We start from the raw sequence: 22152 nt of genomic DNA, 5'->3' as shown, positions 1-22152 counted from the left end.
TTACATTATTTCATCATATGGCACGTTTTTACAACATGTTCAAAAATCTCATTTTTTTTCGACATAGTATAGTAAGGCGTTTTTTTGCGCCAAAATTCATGATGATTTTTTTTTTTTTAAAGAAAACCTCTCTGGAGTGTTTTTCACGGCCTCCTTTACATTATTTCATTATATGGCACGTTTTTACAACATGGTGAAAAATCGCTTTTTTTTTTGACATAGTATACTATGGCGTTTTTTTGCACCACAATTTATGATTTTTTTTTCCAAAGAAAACCTTTCTGGAATGTTTTTCACGGCCTCCTTTACATTATTTCATCATATGGCACATTTTTACAACACGTTGAAAAATTGCATTTTTTTTTTCAAAATAGTATACTATGGCGTTTTTTTGCGCAAAAGTTCATGATGATTTTTTTTTTCAAAGAAAACCTTTCTGGAGTGTTTTTCATGGCCTCCTTTACATTATTTCATCATATGGCACGTTTTTACAAAATGTGGAAAAATCACATTTTTTTTTCGACATTTATACTATGGCGTTTTTTTGCGCGAAAATTCATGATTTTTGTTTTCAAAGAAATCCTTTCTGGAGTGTTTTTCATGGCCTCCTTTACATTATTTCATCATATGGCTCGCTAAACTATGATGTTTTTGTCACATTTTGGACGACATGCTATACTATGACGTTTTTAGAGCGACATGCTATACTGTGACATTTTTAGAGCGACATGCTATAATATGACTTTTTTTATCGACATGCTATACTATGACGTTTTTAGAGCGACACGCTATACTATGACGTTTTTTGAGCGACATGCATGCCGTTTTTTTTATCGACATGCTATACTATGATGTTTTTAGAGCGACATGCTATACTATGACATTTTTGAGCGACATGCTATACTATGACATTTTTGGAGCGACATGTTAAACTATGACGTTTTTTGAGCCGCATGTTAAACTATGACGTTTTTTGGGCGACATGCTATACTATGATGTTTTTAGAGCGACATGCTATACTATGACGTTTTTAGAGCGACATGCTATACTATGGCGTTTTTAGAGCGACATGCTATACTATGGCGTTTTAAGAGTGACATGCTATATTATGACGCTTTTTGAGCGACATGCTATACTATGATGTTTATAGAGCTACATGCTATACTATGACGTTTTTTGGGCGACATGCTATACTATGACGTTTTTAGAGCTACTATGACGTTTTTTGGGCGACACGCTATAATGTGACGTTTTTATAGCGACATACTATACTGTTACACTTTTATCGCGACATGCTATACAATGACGTTTTTAGAGCTACACGCTATACTATGACTTTTTTGAGCGACATGCTATACTATGATGTTTATCGAGCTACATGCAATAATATGACGTTTTTAGAGCTACTATGACGTTTTTTGGGCGACATGCTATACTGTGACGTTTTTATACCGACATGCTATCCTATGATGTTTTTTGAGTGACATGCTATACTATGACGTTTTTAGAGATACTATGACGTTTCTTGAGCGACATACTACACTGTGACGTTTTTAGAGCGACATGCTATAATATGACGTTTTCAGAGCGACATGCTATACTATGATGTTTATCGAGCTACATGCTATACTATGACGTTTTTTGGGCGACATGCTATACTATGACATTTTTAGAGCGACATGCTATACTGTGACGTTTTTTGAGCGACATGCTATGACGTTTTTTAATCGACATGCTATACTATGACGTCTTTAGAGCGACATGCTATACTATGACGTTTTTAGACCAACACGTTATACTATGACGTTTTTTGAGCGACATGCTATATTATGACGCTTTTTGAGCGACATGCTATACTATGACGTTTTTAGAGCGACAGGCTATACTATGACGTTTTTAGAGCGACATGCTATACTATGACGTTTTTAGACCAACACGCTATACTATGACGTTTTTTGAGCGACATGCTATATTATGACGCTTTTTGAGCGACATGCTATACTATGATGTTTATAGAGCTACATGCTATACTATGACATTTTTAGAGCGACATGCTATACTATGATGTTTATCGAGCTACATGCAATAATATGACGTTTTTAGAGCTACTATGACGTTTTTTGGACGACATGCTATACTGTGACGTTTTTATACCGACATGCTATCCTATGATGTTTTTTGAGTGACATGCTATACTATGACGTTTTTAGAGATACTATGACGTTTCTTGAGCGACATACTACACTGTGACGTTTTTAGAGCGACATGCTATAATATGACGTTTTCAGAGCGACATGCTATACTATGATGTTTATAGAGCTACATGCTATACTATGACGTTTTTTGGGCGACATGCTATACTATGACATTTTTAGAGCGACATGCTATACTGTGACGTTTTTTGAGCGACATGCTATGACGTTTTTTAATCGACATGCTATACTATGACGTCTTTAGAGCGACATGCTATACTATGACGTTTTTAGACCAACACGTTATACTATGACGTTTTTTGAGCGACATGCTATATTATGACGCTTTTTGAGCGACATGCTATACTATGACGTTTTTAGAGCGACAGGCTACAATATGACATTTTTAGAGCGACATGCTATACTATGACGTTTTTAGAGCGACATGCTATACTATGACGTTTTTAGACCAACACGCTATACTATGACGTTTTTTGAGCGACATGCTATATTATGACGCTTTTTGAGCGACATGCTATACTATGATGTTTATAGAGCTACATGCTATACTATGACATTTTTAGAGCGACATGCTATAATATGACGTTTTTAGAGCTACTATGACGTTTTTTGGGCGACATGCTATACTGTGACGTTTTTATGGCGACATACTATACTATGACATTTTTTGAGCGACATGCTATGCTATGACGTTTTCAGAGCGACATGCTATACAATGATGTTCTTTGGACGAAATGCTATACTATGTTTTTAGAGTGACATGCTATACTATGACGTTTTTTGGGTGACATGCTAAACTATGATGTTTGTTGAACCAAAGGCTATACTATGACGTTTTTAGAGCGACACGCTATACTATTACGTTTTTAGAGCAACATGCTATACTATGACGTTTGTTGGGCGAGACTCTGTACTATCGGGTTTTTAAATTGACATATTACTATGACTTTTTTTTGTCTTAGTTTTTTTTGTTGTTTTTTAGCAACATATTATAAGAATTTAAACAGTTTTAAAAATTACTATACTTTGGCATTTTTTAGACAACATCTTATATTCTGATGTTTTCTTGAATAACATACTATTTTGACAATATACTGCACTATGACATTTTTTGAACCACATATCATACATGACAATTTTAGGCAACATCCTATCATTTTGCACTTTTTTAATCACATAATAATCAGTTGTTTTTTTGCCAAGCTATACTATTTACTACAGGCCATACTATGTTATTCTTGAAAAGTATACTGTACTTTGACATTTTCTGAACTACATCCGATACTATGGCATTATACACAGAGTGCTCTGGTTACATGTTGATTTATAATCTAGATTTTTTTCTGTTTTGTTTTTTGATGGGACTACCAGAGACCTGACCGTGAACACCGTTGACACCCACCTGAGGGAGATGATGCCTAAGATCTCAAGGCTGCTTGGTCGTGGTCTTTCTGGTCCTGCTCCAGAACGCCTTCATCAACTATGTCTTCTTTTGAAGAGGCCCTCAGATGCTGCAATCTCTGACCTTCAGGAGGAACTGCTACTTTCACTCTGTAACGAGACGGCAGTTATTTTAAAGACCCAGTTCCTGGTGACCCAGCTTTGAGTGAAAATTTAACGTCCATCAAAACGGAACTACAGACAGTTAAATCTGAGCTGTCGGTCAGTATTTCAAACATCAAGTCCGACCCGGTTGCCCTAAAGCACGCTGTGGGTGAAACGGAAACTTCACTTTCCACATCACCGACGACATCGTCACACTCCAAAACAGAGCACCTGTCTGCTGAACTTTTAAAAGTGGACAATAAATGTGAAGACTGTGAGCAGCAGCAGACTGTGAGCAGTGGAACAGATGTGATCAGAAAGAAGTCATTTTCTTTTCTTTCTGGTTAACTTGATGCTGTCAGATGCAGATGTTGGAGCTGATTCTGATCTTTCAAGATAAAAAGCTGCTTTTCCTTCACAGACTTTTCAGGAAATTATTCTCTCAGGTTTTCTCTGCTATTTATATTTTTATTATCTGTGATTATTTCATTATTTCTTTATTGTAAAATAAAGTTTGAGGCATAAAGACTCATTTAGTTATTTTATTCCTGAAATCTTTGATGTAGCAGAACTAAACTTCCAATTCCTTCTTGTGCTTCTGATACTAGAACTAAACGTATCTTCAACACGGATCATCTGGTTTTAATGAATCAGCAGCAACATCACAACAACAAATGAGACAATTTTCAACAAATTAATGAAACTGATGTCATTTAAAACTATCAGAGTCTGTTTTGGTGTCAAATTAAAGCTGATTACTGACAACTAGAACATTAATGTTACTGTTTTAATCACATTTAAGTTTCCTGAACGTTACATTAATGTCAACCAGCCACAGTTTTATGAACTTAATGAACCACATTACAGGAACAGAACACACTTCAGCTGTTTACATGAAACTCAACACATTAGCTTGATGCTACGTTAGCTTTAATCAGGCTAAGACTGAGCAGCTAGCTCGGTTAGCATCGCTAACATTAAAGCTAATATTTACTATGCTAACTTTCTTCTCTGGTCAACACACACTGAAACAAACTCCACCAACATCTGGAGTGCATGGCACACATTACATCTGACACTAAAGCTGCATATAAAGTGCATTAAAAGCAGCACCGATACGAAAATAAACATTTACTTAACCGAACTATCAGAGTCCTTTCAGTGTCTGCTGGTAGTAGTGATGCTACGAGATGCGCCGAGGCTTCGAAGCGTGTGTCGAGTAATGGAGGGGGCGTGTCCAGGAAGCGCGTATCGAGGCTTGCTTCATTTAGGGGAGGAGCCAAAATGATGACGAAGCCTCGCAAGCCGGTCGTACCACGTGACTGGTTCAGGAAGTGGTTCGCAGGTTTGACGTGCAATTCAAAATATAAGGTGCAGCGAAACGCAATGGATTCCCCGTTCACATTTGTTGGATTTTTACCTGCTGTATCTTTGCATTCAATCGCTTTGAGACTCTGTTTTTATATATAGAACCAGCCAGAAAGAGAAGATTCTCCCCTGTCTGGGAACACTTTGACCTGATTTCTCCTAATAAAGCAGGCACATAACAAGTGTAATATGAATAACTGTGACAACACCAAACACCGCTTGTTCTAATTTCTTTCTTTTTTTTTTTTGTATTTTAAAAGGTGAAGTGTCTGTTGTGTTCCAAGGAGCTAGAAAAATATTGTCCAAAAAAAAAGAAGTCGCCTGAATCCCAGCACTGTGGAAAAATTGATATTTTTGAATGAAAACAAATAAAATGTTGTCCCTACTTTTGTTTTACAGGTTGTCACTGGTACCACACGCAGTCACAAAACAACAAGTAGCAAAAGCACAATAAATTTCATTTATATAGCCCTTATTACAATTAAAAGCATCTAAGCACTTTACAGAAAGCCAGAACCTGACATCAATCAAGCAGTCAAGCTACAAATCTCAAATCTCTCCCCAATTTGTTTCCATTTCCCCCTCTGTCCTGCTATCAGGAAAAGCAGACACTATATTAAGTATATTACTTGTTTATTGGCATTATCATTTAAGCACAATTCAAAGCTTCACAGCAAAGCTAGTGCGTCATTATTGGCACTCTGCCTGTTTTACTTTTATTTGTCCAGTTGATGGCGCAGTAGAGCAAATGAAGCACCATGAAGCTTCAAACCATGAGTGAACCAGTTGGATGGAAAGCCTCAATGCTTCATGAAGCTTCATCTCGCCATCACTAGCTGGTAGAATCAGCCGAATGTAGAAAACGGGTTAAAACAAGCCAAGGGGCAGGAAAACTGTCTGTGGAAAATGTTCTGCTGCTCCACCGATAAATAAACCAACAGTTATTATATCAGAATTAATCCAAACGAGGAGAGCAGAGTCTCTGCTTCCTCCTCCATAGAACCTGTCAATCATTCCAGACCGGACTGTCAATCAAGTAGTCCCGCCCCCTGGCTTTGCAAAACTTTAACGCTCTATAAAAAAATCAATATTGATTTATTCTAAGATCGGCCACCTGATCTCTCATTTTGACGATGAAAACTAACGAAAAAAAATATATACAGTCTATGCACCGTGCTCTGTTTGGCTCCACACTTGCTGATGACCACTTCCGGTCTCAGAAAATGAAAAAACTGACCTTTTTTCGTTTCTGTCTCTTACTGATTTTACTTTCTTGCTATTCTAAATATAAAACGAAAATCAAACCATTTTTTAAAAAAAAAAAAAATTTGTATATCCGTTTTTGATCATGAAAAGGAAAAACGCCTTGTATTTCAATTTTAATTTTTGTATTTTAAAACGAAAATCAAATAACCACTCGTTTTTTGTTTTTCAGTACCCGTTTCAGAACTGAAAATCCAATTACCAGATCCGTACACGGGCCTTAAACCTTCCCTGCATTCATTGTACAGCTTTAGTTGCTTTACAAAAGTGTGATTTTTGCACAAAATGCATATAGAGCTTCTAAAATAAGATGGTTTCAGTGACAAGTAGAGCTGAATTTATAAGTACGTTGTGTAGAAAATGACAGGAAATGACAAGTTTTAATTGCAATTTGTTGTTTTTCAAATAAATTTTATCAATGTAGAACATTTTAAAACAACCAGAGTGCTGCACGTTTTATAAAGGCAGGCGAAAAAAACAACACAAAACACTTAAAAACAAGAAAAAACTGGTTTGCAACTTGTACAATCAGTTTCTATTTTTTAATCAGGACTTCTGGATCCTCAGAAGAATCGTTAACTCTTCAGTGGTAACAAGTAACTAAGTACATTCACTTGAGTACTGTATTTAAGTACAATTTGAGGTATTTTTACTTCATTCAACTTCAGTAGATGCAGTTATCGACCACATGGAGGCGCTCTGTGCTCACTGACAGACATCCAAAGTATCACGTCGATGGAAACCAGTAGAGACTTTACTGACGTTTCTATCATTTATTTATATTTAAGGTGAATGCATCAGTTCATCATCAGTCGGTTGTCCTTGTATGTCATTTTGTCTCTTTGTGTCTCATTTGTCTCTTTGCATCTTATTGTGTGTCATTGTGTCTCTTTGTATCTTATTGTGTGTCATTGTGTCTCATTTGCATCCTTGCATCTCACTGTGTCATTGCGTCTTATTGTCTCATTTGTCTCTTTGTGTCTTTGCATTTCATTGTGTCTCCTTATGTCTTGTTGTGTCTCATTGTGTCTCTTTGCATCTTATTGAGTCTCCTTATGTGTCCTTGTGTCTCTTTGCATTTCTTTGTGTCTCATTTTGTTTGTTTGCATTTTATTTTTTCCTCTTTGCGTCTCTTTGTGTCTCCTGTGTCTCTTACTGAGTCTCATTTTGTCTCATCATGTCTCTTTGTATCTCAGTGTGTCTCTTTGTGTCTCATTATGTCTCTTTGCATCTCATTGTGTCTCCTTGTGTCTCTATATCTCATTTTGTCTCCTTGTGTATCTTTGCATGTTATTGTGGCTCTTTATGTCTTATTGTGTATCTTTGTGTCTGAGTTGCAAAGTGTGTCTTTGCATCTCATTCTGTCTCACTGTGTCTCTTTGTGTCTCATTTTGTCTCCTTGTGTCTCTTTGCATCTTATTGTGTATCTTCATGTCTCCTTGTGTCTCTTTGTGTCTCTTTGTGTCTCACTGAGTCTCTGCTGCAGATCCTTGTACGATTTCTCTGATTTTCTGAGTGTCGGCTTGCAGAGCTTCATTATGAGGGTCGATCTTCAGAGCAGCCTGAAAATCCTGCAGCCCTGAAAACAAACCACAGGTAGAGCAGCTGAAGGTCACCTGTTACCTAGTCACATGATCACCTGGTCACATGATCACCTGGTCACATGGTTGTCTGGTCACCTGTTCATTCATCGTTCTATAAAACATTCTGTAGTGATGTAGTATTATTTTACCCAGAGGTGAAACCAAATCAGAGTTCTACAAGTCCCAAGTCAAATCCTTATTCAAGACCAACAAGTCCCACATCAAGTCCCAAGTTAAGAACAACACGAGTCAAGAACAACAAGCCCCAAATGAAATTCTAACTAATGACCAGCATTCCCAAGTCAAAAACAACAAGTCCTTGGCCAACAAGTTGTATGAGAAAGACAGCAAGTACCGAGTCAAATCCCAGTGTAAACACCAACAAGTCTCAAGTTAAAACTAACAAGTCCTTGGTCATGTACTTCTTCAGAATCAACAAGTCCAAAGTCAATGGAAAGACCAACATCTGAGAATCAAGGACAACAAATCCTGAATCCCAAATCTAGGCCAACAGGTCCTGTGTCAAGACCAGCAAGTACCAAGTCAAATCCTGAGTCACAACAACAAGTTGAAAGCAAGTCCCAAATCAAGAACAAGAGGTTCAAAGTTATATCCCAAGTTTTAACCAACAAGTCCCAAGTCAAGTTTTTAGTTAAGACCAATGTTACAAATCAAATCCCAAGTTAAATCCTGAGTCAAGACCAACAAGTCCTACAGAAGTCCCTGGTCATGACCAACAAGTCAAAACTAACAAGTACTTGGTCAAATCCTTATTCAAGATCAACAAGTCCCAAGTCAAGTCCCAAGTAAAGACCAAGATTCCTGGGTCAAGAGCAGCAAGTTCTGAATCCCAAATCTTGGCTAACAAGTTGTGTGACAAGAACAGCAATTACCAAGTCAAATCCCAAGTCAAAACCAACAAGTCCTAACTCACATTCAATGTCAAGAACAAGTTTTGAGTCAAGAAAAAGACGTTCTGAGTGAAATCCCAAGTTACAACCATCATCTCCCAAGACATATCCCAAGTCAAGACACAGCCTCAAGTCAAATTTCTAGTCAAGACCAACGTTCCAAATAAAATCCTAAATCAAGTCCCAAGTCAAGACCAACAAGTCTCAACTGACATCCAAAGTCGAGAACAAGAAGTGCTGAGTCAGTCCAAAGTTACAACCAAAAAGTTCCAAGTCAAGTCCAAGGTCAAGTCCTACACAAGTCATTAAGGGTGATTTATCGAGTTATTGCCATTTTAAGCAGCAGACCTTCTGCGTAAAGCTGCAGCTGGCAGAAAGCAGACCCTCGGCGGACGCTGGCTCTGACTCTGGCAGCTGCATTTGCTGCGACTGGAGGAGTCAAAAGATCAAGAGCCTGCAGAGACACATGTGGCCAGATGTTAATCAATGACCTGCTAAATCTATAATCAGTACAGCTTCAGTATCAGCACATTCACAGAGCAGAGTGTACAGAAACCAACCTACTGATGTGATTTTGAAATGTTAGAGCAGAGGTGTAGGGGAGAAGGTACCAGATATTTCATAGACAACATGATCAACTGATTATTGATAAATGATCAGCAGATAATAAGGACAGCAACAGCTGAACACAGACCTGAGAGGCGTCTCCAATGGCCTTGTGAAGGTTCCTTAACTTCAGGTGACAAGCTGCCCTGTTAGAATACAGAGCTGGGATCTTCCTGTTGAGTCTGATGGCCAGACCGTAGGCATTCACAGCTCCCAGGTAGTCGCCGCTCGCAAAACACTTACTGCAGGCGGAAGTCCTTTCAGTGACTCGGAGTTTCAAATATAATAAATATAAGAACAGTTAAACAGATCAGAGATCTAGATTCACTCACTCTCCTTTGTCCTTCAACCAGTCGGGGTTCTTCTGCTCCTCCTTCAGGTCCTTCAGCTCCTCCAGCAGCTCTGAGTTTACAGCTCGTCTGGCTTCAGCTTGTTTATTTAGCCACTAAAGGTTAAAAAGAAAAAATATACACATGCCTTTTATCCTCTTACATACAAAAGTTACATAATAATTTCTATAATCTGCAGAGAAAAACCACATCCGCTGAGTTCTGAGTAAAGGCCAGCGGGTTTCAAGTAAAGTTCCAGGTCTATACTAGAAAATGTCAAGTCAAACCCTAAGTTAAGACCAACAAGTTTGAAGTCAAGGACCAGGTGTCAGCCAGTAAGTGCCAAGTCGGGTCCCGGGTCCAAACTATCAAGTCCCAAGTCAGGGCCAACAAGTCCAAAGTCAAGTCCCAAGTTAAGCTCAACAAGTTCGAAGTAAAGGATCATGTTTCAGCCAACAAGTGTCAAGTAAGATCCTATGCCCAGACTACTAAGTCCAGTCAGGATCAACAAGTCAAGACCAACAAGTCCAAGTTTAAGTCCCAAGTCAAGGCCTCCACTAAGACCAACAGGTCCCAAGTTAAGTCCCAAATCTCTGCCAACAAGTGCCAAGTCAGGTCCTTGTTCCAGACTAGCAAGTCCTGGTTTCAGAACCAGATTAGCAAATGTCAAGTCAAGTCATTAGCTAAGACCAACAATTCCCAAGTCAAGTCCCGAGTCTCAGGCAACAGGTGGCAATTATGTTTACAGATCCAGACAAACAAATGTCAAGTCAAGCCTCAAGTCACGATTAACAAGTAACAAGTCAAATCACAAATGAAGATTAATAAGCCAAAAGCCAACTCTGAAGTCTAGTCCACCAAGTGGTAAATCAGGTCCCAGGTCCAGACTAGAAAGTCCCATGTCAAGATCAACAAGTCCTAAGTTAAACCAACAAGCTCCATGTCAAGTCCCAAGACTGGGCCAACAAGTGCCAAGTCAAGTTCTGGGTCCAGATTAGCAAGTGTCAAGTCAAGACCCAAGTTAAGATCAACAAGTCCCAAATCAAGTTTGAAGTCTGGACCAACAAGTCCCAAGTCATGTTCCAAGTAAAGACCAACAAAACCATTGTAAAGTTGCAGATCAAGACTAAACAGTCACAAGTCATGTTCTAAGTCAAGACTAAAATGTCTGGACTGTCTCAGAGTTTTGGTCCTGATTGTAGATATGAAACACTGATATTTACCCAAAATGTGATGTATTTTCTTGTAAAATTGTTGTACATTTTAAAAATTCCTTTTTGCTTGTGTACTGGAAAATGCACTTGTAATTTATGCTGCTGTAACTGGTCAGAAAAAGCAGCTCACCTCTTCCTCCTCCGCTACTCTGGACTCTCTGAGGGCTGTTGGGAAAACTCTTGGCGTGAAAGTGATCTGAATGTTTCCGCTGACTCTCGGAGGAGGCGGGTCGGCTTGTTTCTTGCTGCTCTTTGCTTCACTGTTGGTTCTTTGATCTAAACACAGGAATATGATCATTAAAATCAGCCAGTGTTGGAGCAGAAACCATCACCAGGACATCACTCACCCAGTTTGACTGACGGTTTGTTTTCCTGCCTCTGTTTACCGGCTCGCTGCTGGTTTGGACTTCCTCTCTGACTCAGTTTAGCGTCTTCCTCAGCTTCCTGTTTCTGCCTGAGCTGCCATGCTGCCAGCTCTGCCGCAGTTTTCTCTCGCTCGGCATCCTTTATCTTCTGGATGTTCTCTCTTTCCTCCTTTTCCAGCTGACACAAAGCAAAAAAACACTGTTAAAAATCCAACTAAATTTCACAGCAGCTTCTTGTCGACACCATTTATGAGATTTTACCTTCATCATCATCTCCAGAGTGTATTTTTTGTCTGCTTGCCGTTTCTCTGCTTTCTGTCTGGACTCTGAGGAAAGCTTCTCCTGGTACCTCAGCAGAGCCCTCTCTCTGATCTCCTTCTTCTTGTCTTTATCATCTGAAACTAATTTATGGTGAGTCATCTCTTTAAAATGATGATCTCTAATCATAGAGAACATGAAACAGCCAAAATATGAATCACACGCAGAGACAACACAGATCAGAACAGATAATACACCACATAATGCAGCGTCGCAAAGTTAAAAATCATTTCTAGACCATGACAAGTTATTTTGATCATAAAATAAAATGCTAGATTGTTGATTGTTCTTTTGTCATTTTGTGTCTCATTTTTGTAATATATTATCTTGCTTTTGTTGTTTTTGTCATGTTTTTGTTTTCTTGTTTTTGTTGTTTTGTGTTTCCTTTTTGTCTCACGTGTTTTTTGTCTTGTTTTTGACATTTTATGTTGTTTTGTGCATTGTTTTCCTCATTTAGTTTGTTTGTCTTGCTTGCATTGTTTGTGTAATTTTTGTCTCATTTTTGTTGTTTGACCTTTTTTTGTCACTTTGTAACTTTTTGGTCTATTTTTTTGTCTATTTTTTGTTTTGTTTCATGTCGTTTGTCTCATTTTTTGTCATTTTACTTCTTGCTTTTGTCGTTTTGTGTCTCGTTTGTGTAATATTTTGTCTTGTTTTTGTTGTTTTTGTCTTTTTTTGTTTGACTTTTGTCGTTTTGATCATAAAGTAAAATACTACATTGTTCAGTTGCAGATACCTGTAATTAAATGTTGTGTTCCTTTGTAGACACTCTGATCTGCCAGTTGTAATGTGTAAATGATGAACTGAGGCATGATATTGCTGAAATTGTCAAGAAATTTCTGGTTGTTCATCATGTTTTGTAAAAAGACAGTTCCTTAAATGTGAACATTTTTTAGAACATACGTTTTTGCACCAAAACAAATGGTTATTTATGGGTTATTATTTTGTGATTTTACTGGTCCAGCCCGCTTGAGATCAAATTGTGCTGAACTAAAATGAGTCTGACAATCCTGCCATATACAAAAATATAGTCTTCATATCAAACTGTCATTCATGCAGGATCCAAGCTACTGGGTTTTGTACATTACAGCTGGTTTGATCACTCTCTTCTCCTGTGGTGGAGGACCTGGTATGTCCTTCACACTTTACATAAGTAGCTGAGTCTTACAAAATGGAACCTCACTCGTGGTTGAAAATTTAATTGCAATTCTAGGATGTGGCTACAAATGATTCCGTCAGTGTCTACACTGGAGGAAAATAAAATAGAGGAAGTTCCCATGTATGAACACCTGGATGTCTTCATTGACGACTCCTTCACTTTCAAGCCACATATGGAGAAACTTGTGAAGAAACTGAGGCTAAAAATGGGTTTTTAGTTTCAAAAACAAGTTGTGGTTTTCTTTTAAAGCAAAAAAGCGACCGTCAAGTTCCTAGTCAAGTTGCAAGTCAAGACAACTAGTCCCAAGTTTCAGTCAACAAGTGCTAAGTCAGGTTCCAGGTCCAGACTGACAAGTGTCAAGGAAAGACCCAAGTGAAGACCAGCGTCAACCAAACCAAGAAGCAAATAAAGCCTTAAAAGTTTGAAATCTGGGCCAACAAGTCCCAAGTCAAGTACCATGTCAAAACTAACAAACCCCAAATCATGTTCCAAGTTAAGCCCTACACATTTGAATTCATTCACTTTGATCAGATAAATCTGATCAAACTTGCCTATTGAAAAACTTCCTGTTTATGGACTTCCAAAAACTATAGGTGAAGTTCTTCTGCATTTCTTTACTGTTTGCTAAATCAGGATATAGTTGAGCTTCAGAGAAAGTTATCATGGTCACTGCTTCTAATCTGATCAGAAATAGAGTCTAAAATATTTCCTCATCAGTTTACATTCAACCTTCCTGTGTTTCTACGTCTACATTAAAATATGACACATTTTGATGACTAAGACGTGGCTACAAATGATTCTGTCAGTGTCCACACTGGAGGGAAATGAAATACAGGAGGTTCACATGTAGAAACACCTGGATGTCTGGATTCACGACTCCCTCACTTTCAAGACACATCTGAAGAAACTTGTGAAGAAACTCAAGACTAAAACTGGTTTTTTATTTTCAAAACAAGTTGCATTTTTATTTTAATGTAAAAATGTGGCTTGTCGCTGCCACTTTTTTGTCTCGTTGGAAGACGGAGATCTTTTATATATGAATGCTTGAATGCTTGACATTGTTTACCATGCTTCTCTGAGGTTTATTATGAATTGTAAAGTGTCGACACACTGCTGTGAGTTCTACTCTCAGGTAGGATGGTCAGCTTTAGTCACCCCAAGGATCCGTCATTGTTGTACTTTCATATACAAGGCAATACTTGGACTACTGCCTGCTTACATTTGCTCTTAATTGCACAGAAAAGTTCTGATCTTTACTCTTCATTTGTTGCTTTTAGTTCCATATGGCTGTACTGAATTGGGTAAAAAGGCTTTTGTTTACTCTGCATCTTCTGCCTGGAACATGTTGCAGACAGACTGGAAACTAACTGAGTTAATCTCCATGAACACTTTTAAATCTGACTTCTTGAGACCGACTCCACAACATGCACTTGTTTTTCATAATTTGCTTGTAAATTTTATCTTTTTGTTTGTTTGTTTTTTGCCAGTGTGTGAATTGTGTTTTAACTGTGTAACTTTGTAACTGTTTTGTATTTGCTGCTGGACTCCCTTGAAAAAGAGGTTCTTGATCTCAGTGGGATTTCTCCTGGTTAAATAAAGGTTAATAAAACTAAATAAATAAATTACTGCAGTGATCCCATGTCAAGTCTGGCTGTGGAGATGTGTGACTTGTCATTCCTTCCCTCTCTACTATCATTGTTGAACCCGTACAGCAGCACACTAGAGTCCTGGGATCTTCTTGGTCGAGCTGCAGAACTTCCTGTCGGCTTCAACCTCCATGTTGGTGAAAGCTGTAATTAGTCAGTGTGGCCACGACAACGGCATCCTGAAACTGGCCAGAAGGGACAAATGAAGTGTTTTGATTTGAACTGAAGAATCCAGCCAAGCAGTTGCCATGGAAATGCCATGGAATGACATCACTGAAGACATCACTTGTGCCTTTATGACATCACATCACCACAGCTATAAAAGACAGGACGGTCACCTCAAGTTCAGAACTCACTGAAACAGTCAGCACTACTATCAGACCAGCAGGATTTGAAGACTTCAGAGCAGATTGTTGTAGAAAACTTTGGTTTTTCTTTGACAGTTCAACATAATTGTGCATTTTACTGACAAGCTCCTTCAGAACAAGATGGACAACAGAGGAGACGCTTTTAGAGGACTGCCCATATTCCAACGGCCCGCATTTGATTGGAATAACCAGGGAAATGGAGATAATCTAGACCATGCACCTGCACTGCTTGCTGGGGCGCCCCAAAATCAGTTGAATTTTCTTGGCAACGTTAACAATGTTGAAAACGACCAGATAGAGGGAGCAGAGGTGGAGAAGATCCAGGAAGTAGAAAGTGTTGATCTTCAGCCTGAATTATCACGACGACGGAAGAGAGAGGAGGACGGAGAGGATGAAGGTACACGAAACAAACGATTCCGTTGGTGGGATGAGTTTGACGATACCGACTCTGAGTCTGACTCTCTCAGCGACACCGAGGACGACGATGAAGATGATGTTGTTGCTGAAGTTGAAGTTAGTCACCAAGTCAGTCAGGCTGATGAAGGTGTTCTTCCTGGTTCCTCCACAAAAAGACAGAGAGAAGATGATGAGGAACTGGATCATCAGAGCAGCAAACGCTTCAGATTGTGGAATGAAGCCTCTGAAAAACAAAATAATCCTTCTGGCTCTAAAAAAAGAAAAAGAGATGAAGATGAAGATGAAGATGAAGATGAAGAGGACAACAGCAGAAGTCCAAAACATTTCAGGCTCAAGTGAGTCAAACATGAAGAGCTAGAAGTGATCTGCCAGGAAGAAATGAAAAAAAAAAATAGAAAAGTAATTCCTGGTTGCTTAAAAAAGACGAAAAAGGAAAAAGAAGAAAAAAAAAAGTCCAAAGTATCTTAAGTGCAGATGATTATTCTCTGCAATCCCTTTTCCCTAAACCCGACCGGTCAAGGCAGATGGCCGTCCTCCCTGAGCTCGATTCTGCTGGAGTTTTCTTCCTGTTAAAAGGGAGTTTTTTCCTCCTCGCTCATAGGGAACAAATCTGAATTTGTTGGGTTTTTAACATAAAATTGGTGTACAATAGTTCAGTTGGTCAAGATTATATATATGTGATATATTGTATAATAATATACTAATAGTTTATTATATATTTTTGTAATAAAAATAAAATCTGCAAAAGATTGACATTGTCTGGTATAAACCACATTCAGAACATACTTCCATGTGTATCTTAGTAGCATGGATCAGGTATCCAGTAATGTACCAGGTTTATGTGCTACTTTGACTAACATTCTCACCCAGATATGAGGATCTGCAACACAAACATTACAAGCTCAAAATTTAATATGATTCAGGTGTTCAAGTGGAACTCAACATCTACATTTTCTGGATATTCCATTGATGACTTCATAATGACTTCAAATATTTAAGAGTCATTACTCACTTCAATTTTGACATAAACAGTCCAATAAAACAAATATGAGCTTGAAGTCAAGTTTGTAGGTTGAGTCAGTTCATGGTTCAAGTTTACTATCCAGTAGGATTGTGTGGTTAAACAATTGGACCCCAAATAATTTGCTTGTTTATTTTTAGAAATGCTAAAAGTGATGATTGTAATGTTGCATGTTTGGTCTTTCCAGAGTTAGAAATGCAAGTAGGAACTTATGTGCAGTATGTATAGCATCCTTTTTTCCAGTATGTTTAACACCTGCAGGCACCTGGAAAAATGTAGTACATTTTGATTTGGACTGAGTTTTAGATTAGCTGTTTGACAAAAATGTAACTACTGATTTACAGTTTGATTGTTATAAATTTCACCAAAATTATCAACAGAACTTGGCCAGAATTCTCTCACACTGCCTGAAGGAGGAAAAGAAAATTCTGGCTTTGGCTCCCAAGGTGCAGGGTTGCAACAATCCAGGCATGGAACAAAACTCTGCAGAGTTGGACAACAAAGTCAGTGGCCTGAAACAGCAGACTTTGGAGGTAAAGGAGGTAAAGGACGAAATTAAGACACTGGAGGATCTATATGAACACTATCTTGCAGGGACTAGATTCCAATCCTTTCCACAACTGAAAGGATTATCGAGGCAGAATTTCCAGACTGTGCACCTGCAACTTTTGCACTGTAATCCATTTTACATTTTGATTCCAGGTTCAGGGCTGCACGGTGGCTTAGTGGTTAGCACTTTCACCTTGCAGCTAGAAGATCCCCGGTTCGTGTCCCTGAATTCCTGGGATCTTTCTGCATGGAGTTTGCATGTTCTCCCTGTGCATGGTGAGTTTTCTCCAAGTGCTCTGGCTTCCTCCCACTGTCCAAAAACATGCTGAGGTTAATTGGTGACTCTAAATTGTCCGTAGGTGTGAATGTGAGCGTGGTTGTTTGTCTCTATGAGTAGTCCTCTGATAGACTGGTGACCTGTCCAGGTGTCTCCTGCCTTCACTCTGAGTCAGCTGGTATAGACTCCAACCCCTCAGGACCCTAATGAGGATCAAGCAGTAGATAATGGATGGATGGTTTCCAGTTCCTTAAAATTTTTGTATAATAAATTATCAAACAAATGTAATTTTCATTTTATTTTGATCTTTCTTATGGTTTACGGAATTTTAACTTTGTTGTACTGCAACAGGGCTGCACAGTAGCGTAGTGGTTAGCACTTTTGCCTTGCAGCTAGAAGATCCCTGGTTCACGTCCCGGCTTTCCCGGGATCTTTCTGCATGGAGTTTGCATGTTCTCCCTGTGCATGCGTGGGTTTTCTCCGGGTACTCCGGCTTCCTCCCACAGTCCAAAAATATGCTGAGGTTAATTGATCATTCTAAATTGCCCGTAGGTGTGAATGTGTGAGTGCTTGTTTGTCTTTGTATGTAGCCCTGTGACAGACTGGTGACCTGTCTAGGGTGTCCCCTGCCTTCACCTGAGTCAGCTGGGATAGACTCCAGCCCCCCCATGACCCTAGTGAGGATTAAGCGGTGTATAGATAATGGATGGATGGATGGATGTACTGCAACAAAGATATGTTTTGAGCTCTCTCTGCTATTAGCCATCATGGTTGTGGGTCATTCCAGAATTCAAAGACATTTGGGCTTAGATTTTTTTAAAAACACCTTCTCTTTTAGAATTTTCTGCTACATATTCATCAATAATAGGTAATAAACTGTCAAAGGCTTGATTGGCTCAGCTTACACATCAGTGGTAAAGTTTTTATTCCATGTTTTATTAGTTGTTTGCTAACCCTACTCTAATCACAGTAACAGGGTTGCTAATCCATGCTAATGTGATCTTTTTCTCAGCAGCAGAAGCTAGATATTTAGCTGCTGTTACTGCTGACCAAGAGGACAAACTGACTGATGGAAAACAGTCAAAAGAATTAGTCTGATCCTGATAATATGAGGTAGAGTGAGACATTCAATCAAGGCTGACAATGTTATGAAAATTTGAAAAATAGAAGAGAGGACATAACGTTGCTCTACCCATTCTTTAGGGAAACTGATGATGTTAATTCCAGCGTATCATGTAATTCACTGTTTTCTTCTTCTTCTACCAGCTAAAATGGTTATAGTAACAGGGTTGTGTGCATGTTGTGGGACACACGTTCCATGCATAATAATTATCATTTAAATGTCATCAAAATTCATAAATGAAACACGATGTTGTCTTTGGATACAGACAGAAACCTCAGAAAATTTTGCCCATGAACACTTGAATTGGACCTTTTTTAAAGTGGTCTACATGTCAGAAAAGCAGTGAAATCTGTCTTTGTTGCATTTTCACAAACAGAATTGAGGTTTCACAAATAAAAAAATGTTTATTTTAAAGGTTTTTTGGTCTCTGCAGGGCAATTGAGTCCAGATTTCACCCGACTATAGGTAGTTTTTCATCTGGAACTCATCTAAAGTGGTAAACTTTAGATATGCTGATTTAAACAAATAAAAAAATGTGGATGCAACCTGAATACCGCTTCACATGTAATGATGCCGTAAAAGGCAAGCTGTGAGAAGGAAGCTGAGTCAACAAGCCAAAAAATACATAAATATAAAAGTAGAGTCACAACACTCAACATACAGAACTACAGTATCTACATAACATACACTATATCATTAACTCAATACTACATATACAGAAGTAGCTCTTACTTGTAGTTATCATCAGCTGATCCCACTGTTTGTTGATCCTCTTTGGTAAACTGATGAGTGCGACTCCATTTCCAACCTTTGCTGAGCTTCTGTCTTCATCAACAGGTTCAAACAGGAAGGCTTCAAACAGGTACGGAGGAAAACTCACCTGTACACAAACAAAACAGAAAACATGTTATTTAGTCAAACAACACAAGGTCAATCACAAGACCAACAGATCCCAACTCCCAGATCAAGACCAACAAGTCCCCAGCAAGACCTATGAGGCCCTATTCAAGTCCCAAGTTAAGACCACGAAGTCCCTAGTTAAGTTGCAAGTCCACTCCTAGGTTAAGACAAGACCAACAAGTTCTAGATCAAGTCCAAAGTTAAAACCAACAAGTCCCAAGGTCATGTCATGGGAACAGTTTGAAGAGAAGGACCACACCCCTTCAAAAAATCTTTAGCTTTGTACTTCAGGTGGGTTGAAGTCAATTCCTGGATCAGGACAAGACCGACAAGTCCCAAGTCAGGACTAATAAGTCCAAAGTCAAGTCTAAGTCTAGGCCAACAAGCTATAAGTCATGTCCTTAGTCCCAAGACTGAAAGCTTGCAACTCAACCCAAAGTTAAGACCAAAAGGTCACAGATCAAGTTTCAAGTAAAGACCGACAAGTTCTAGTTCAAGACTAAAAAGTCCCAACTCAAGTCCTAGGTCAAGATCAACAAGTATCCAGGTCATGTACCAAGTTAAGACTGACAAATCCCAAGCTAAGAATCATGGCCCAAATCAAATCTAAAGTCTGGGCAACAAGGCCCAAGTCATATCCCAAGTTAATACTAACAAATTCTAGGTCAAGACTATCAAGTTCCACTTTAAGTCCCACGTAAAGACCAACAAGTCCAAAGTCAGACCTCAAATGAAGACTAACAGTCCCAACTAACCCCCTGACACCTTTTGCTGCGAATTAGCCGAGATAGCGTATCCATTCCCCCAGTGTCAGTTTGTGCATATTCAATACGTACCTCGGAACCTTTTGCAAACACTGGTTTCTCGTAGGACTGGTCCGAGTGGGACCTAATTATTATACATCTGTTATTATTATTATTATTATTATTATTATATATCTATGTTCTATGTGTAATAGATAAATAAACAACCTCCACTTATTTTAACATCAGCTGGAAAGCAAAAGCACACAATAAATGTTTTATATAATTGTAAATAAATTCAGGTGTCAAGAGGTTAAGTCTGGGCCAAGAAGTGCCAAGTCATGTCTTGGGTCAAGGTTACCAAGTCTGCTGTCATGTCCCAAGTTAAGACCAACAAGTCCCCTGTGGCAGGACATGAACCTCTTCGGAGGAACAAAGCTGGAAACCTGTTGTAGAAATTTTAGTACTCAAATTAGGTCAGCTGTAAAAATTGTGTGCTTCTTCTAAATCAGGAGACAAAAAAAATCTACGAGCATGTTGTGATTCTGGTGTTGTAGAAGGACTAAAATCTAAATAATATTGCATTTGCACATTTAAAGATTAAATTAATGTAATGTAATTAAATAGAATTGTCTTTATTTAATCAACTCGATCGTTTTTATGGTGTTTTCTATGAATTGTTGTTTTTTTTTTTTTTTTACCCTGTTCACCTGTAGAGTTTCTCCATAGCATTAAAAAATAATGGAATAATAACTGTCTCCTTTAACCCTCGTGTCGTGGGGATTTTTAAAAAAATAAAACTTTTAAGGGAAACTTTTAAGGACTTTTTTTTTTTTTTTTTTACATTTTCTTCCTGAAGATTTTGCAAATTTTTACAAATTTGGGGATTTTTTTTGCTGAACTTTTGGATTTTTTTTCAGAGAAGGAACAATATTTTTTGGTTCCCATAAATGAGGACAACAGGAGGGTTAAACTCCCTGGATTAAAAACTAGCTGGCTAACCCAGAAGACCTGGTAAGTAGAGTGTTTTTCTGAATATCCTTCTCATTTATGCTAATTAACACGTCTTTAATTATTCAGTTATTCAGAAATAGTATTGATCTGGACCTGGTCTAATGTGGTCTAGATGCGAAAAAAAAGCATCGAAACTGCAGCCAGTCTTCAGATGTGGTATTATTAGTGGTAACAAAGCGATATAAAACGTAACCTAACAGACGGTAAAAGATCTGTGCTACTGTTTGATAACTTTACCTTCAGGTATTCGTCCGTAGAAACTATGTCCACTTTCACGGCTTTAGCTCCCTTTAACGGCACGTTAATGTAAACGGTGGAGTCGTTCTGGGTCCAGGAATAGTCCGACACGAGTAGCGGCATGTTGGGCTCAGTTCTCCTCCCGGTGGCCCGCTGGACGTAGAAGAACTAGCAGCTTGTGCTTTCATAAAAATATCGACGTTTTCAGGTTAAAAACTTCTGCGACGAACGGTCCTGAAAGGTAACACCAGCGAAGCGTCTTGTTGCTATGGTGACCACATACAGAATGCTGCCTTCAGGCGTATCTGAAAAATCCGAATTTAGATTTTCTCCATTTCCACAGTTTTAAAAAAATATTTTCTACAGAGAACATGAACATGAGATGAAGACAGACGTCACAGTATCAACATGAACAGCAGAGGTTCGTTTTAAAGTGACCCTGATTTAACATGATTTAGTGTCTTATATATAAACAGAATGTAAACTCTTAGAAGAAGCAGGAAGTAGTTCTGACGTTACCACGAAGTTAGCGAGATTAGCTTTACGCTAACATTTTAGCCATGATGTTTTAGTCTTTATTTGTGCATATTTCAAAAAAATACCAATGCCGAATTCTCTTTTAGCAGTTTGTGTTTGCTGTATATCATTAAATGTGCTGACAACTGTCTATAAACTACTTTTGTAATGAAGAAAACTTAAAAATGTGACGCTTCTCAGTAAAGTTCAGGAGCTACACAGAGCGTCTTTTTCCATTATTTTTTAAGCCTATTTCTGTTCACATTTTGTAAAAGTAACGAAGCCAAATTCCTTTTTAGCTGTTCCTATTCCCTATGAACTATTGTATGGGCCAAAAACTGCCTATAAGTTAGTATAAAACTAAAGAAAGACCCAGGCAAGTTCTGGGTCTTCTTATATGGTTTGTGGACAGGTTTAGGTTTTTTTTGTTTTTTTTTTGGCAAATAAGTGTTAGGTAGTAGTAGGCA

The 22152-nt window shown here is 38.4% G+C and overlaps 1 protein-coding gene across 3 annotated transcripts; it reads right to left on the bottom strand.

The window, feature by feature from the left end:
• Positions 1-6726: 6726 nt before the first annotated feature.
• On the bottom strand, positions 6727-21431 carry dnaaf4 (dynein axonemal assembly factor 4). 3 transcript variants are annotated; one of them, XM_023284669.3, is made up of 9 exons: positions 21170-21431; positions 19008-19155; positions 11659-11798; positions 11419-11575; positions 11163-11308; positions 9822-9934; positions 9578-9731; positions 9232-9337; positions 6727-7968 (listed from the first exon to the last, which is right to left on the bottom strand). In XM_023284669.3, exons 1-9 carry the CDS (start codon positions 21290-21292, stop codon positions 7856-7858), a joined length of 1200 nt encoding a protein of 399 aa, XP_023140437.1. In that variant the 5' UTR covers positions 21293-21431; the 3' UTR covers positions 6727-7855. The 3 variants fall into 3 exon arrangements, with proteins under 3 accessions (XP_023140437.1, XP_035810673.1, XP_023140436.1); XM_035954780.2 differs by having other exon boundaries at positions 6730-7968; positions 11380-11575; positions 11659-11792; XM_023284668.3 differs by having other exon boundaries at positions 6732-7968; positions 11380-11575.
• Positions 21432-22152: the final 721 nt, after the last annotated feature.

Source organism: Amphiprion ocellaris, chromosome 3 (assembly GCF_022539595.1).
Source record: "Amphiprion ocellaris isolate individual 3 ecotype Okinawa chromosome 3, ASM2253959v1, whole genome shotgun sequence".
Classification (NCBI taxonomy): domain Eukaryota; kingdom Metazoa; phylum Chordata; class Actinopteri; family Pomacentridae; genus Amphiprion; species Amphiprion ocellaris.
Note: the sequence above shows the minus strand (reverse complement) of the source record. Positions and strands in the feature narration are given on the sequence as shown.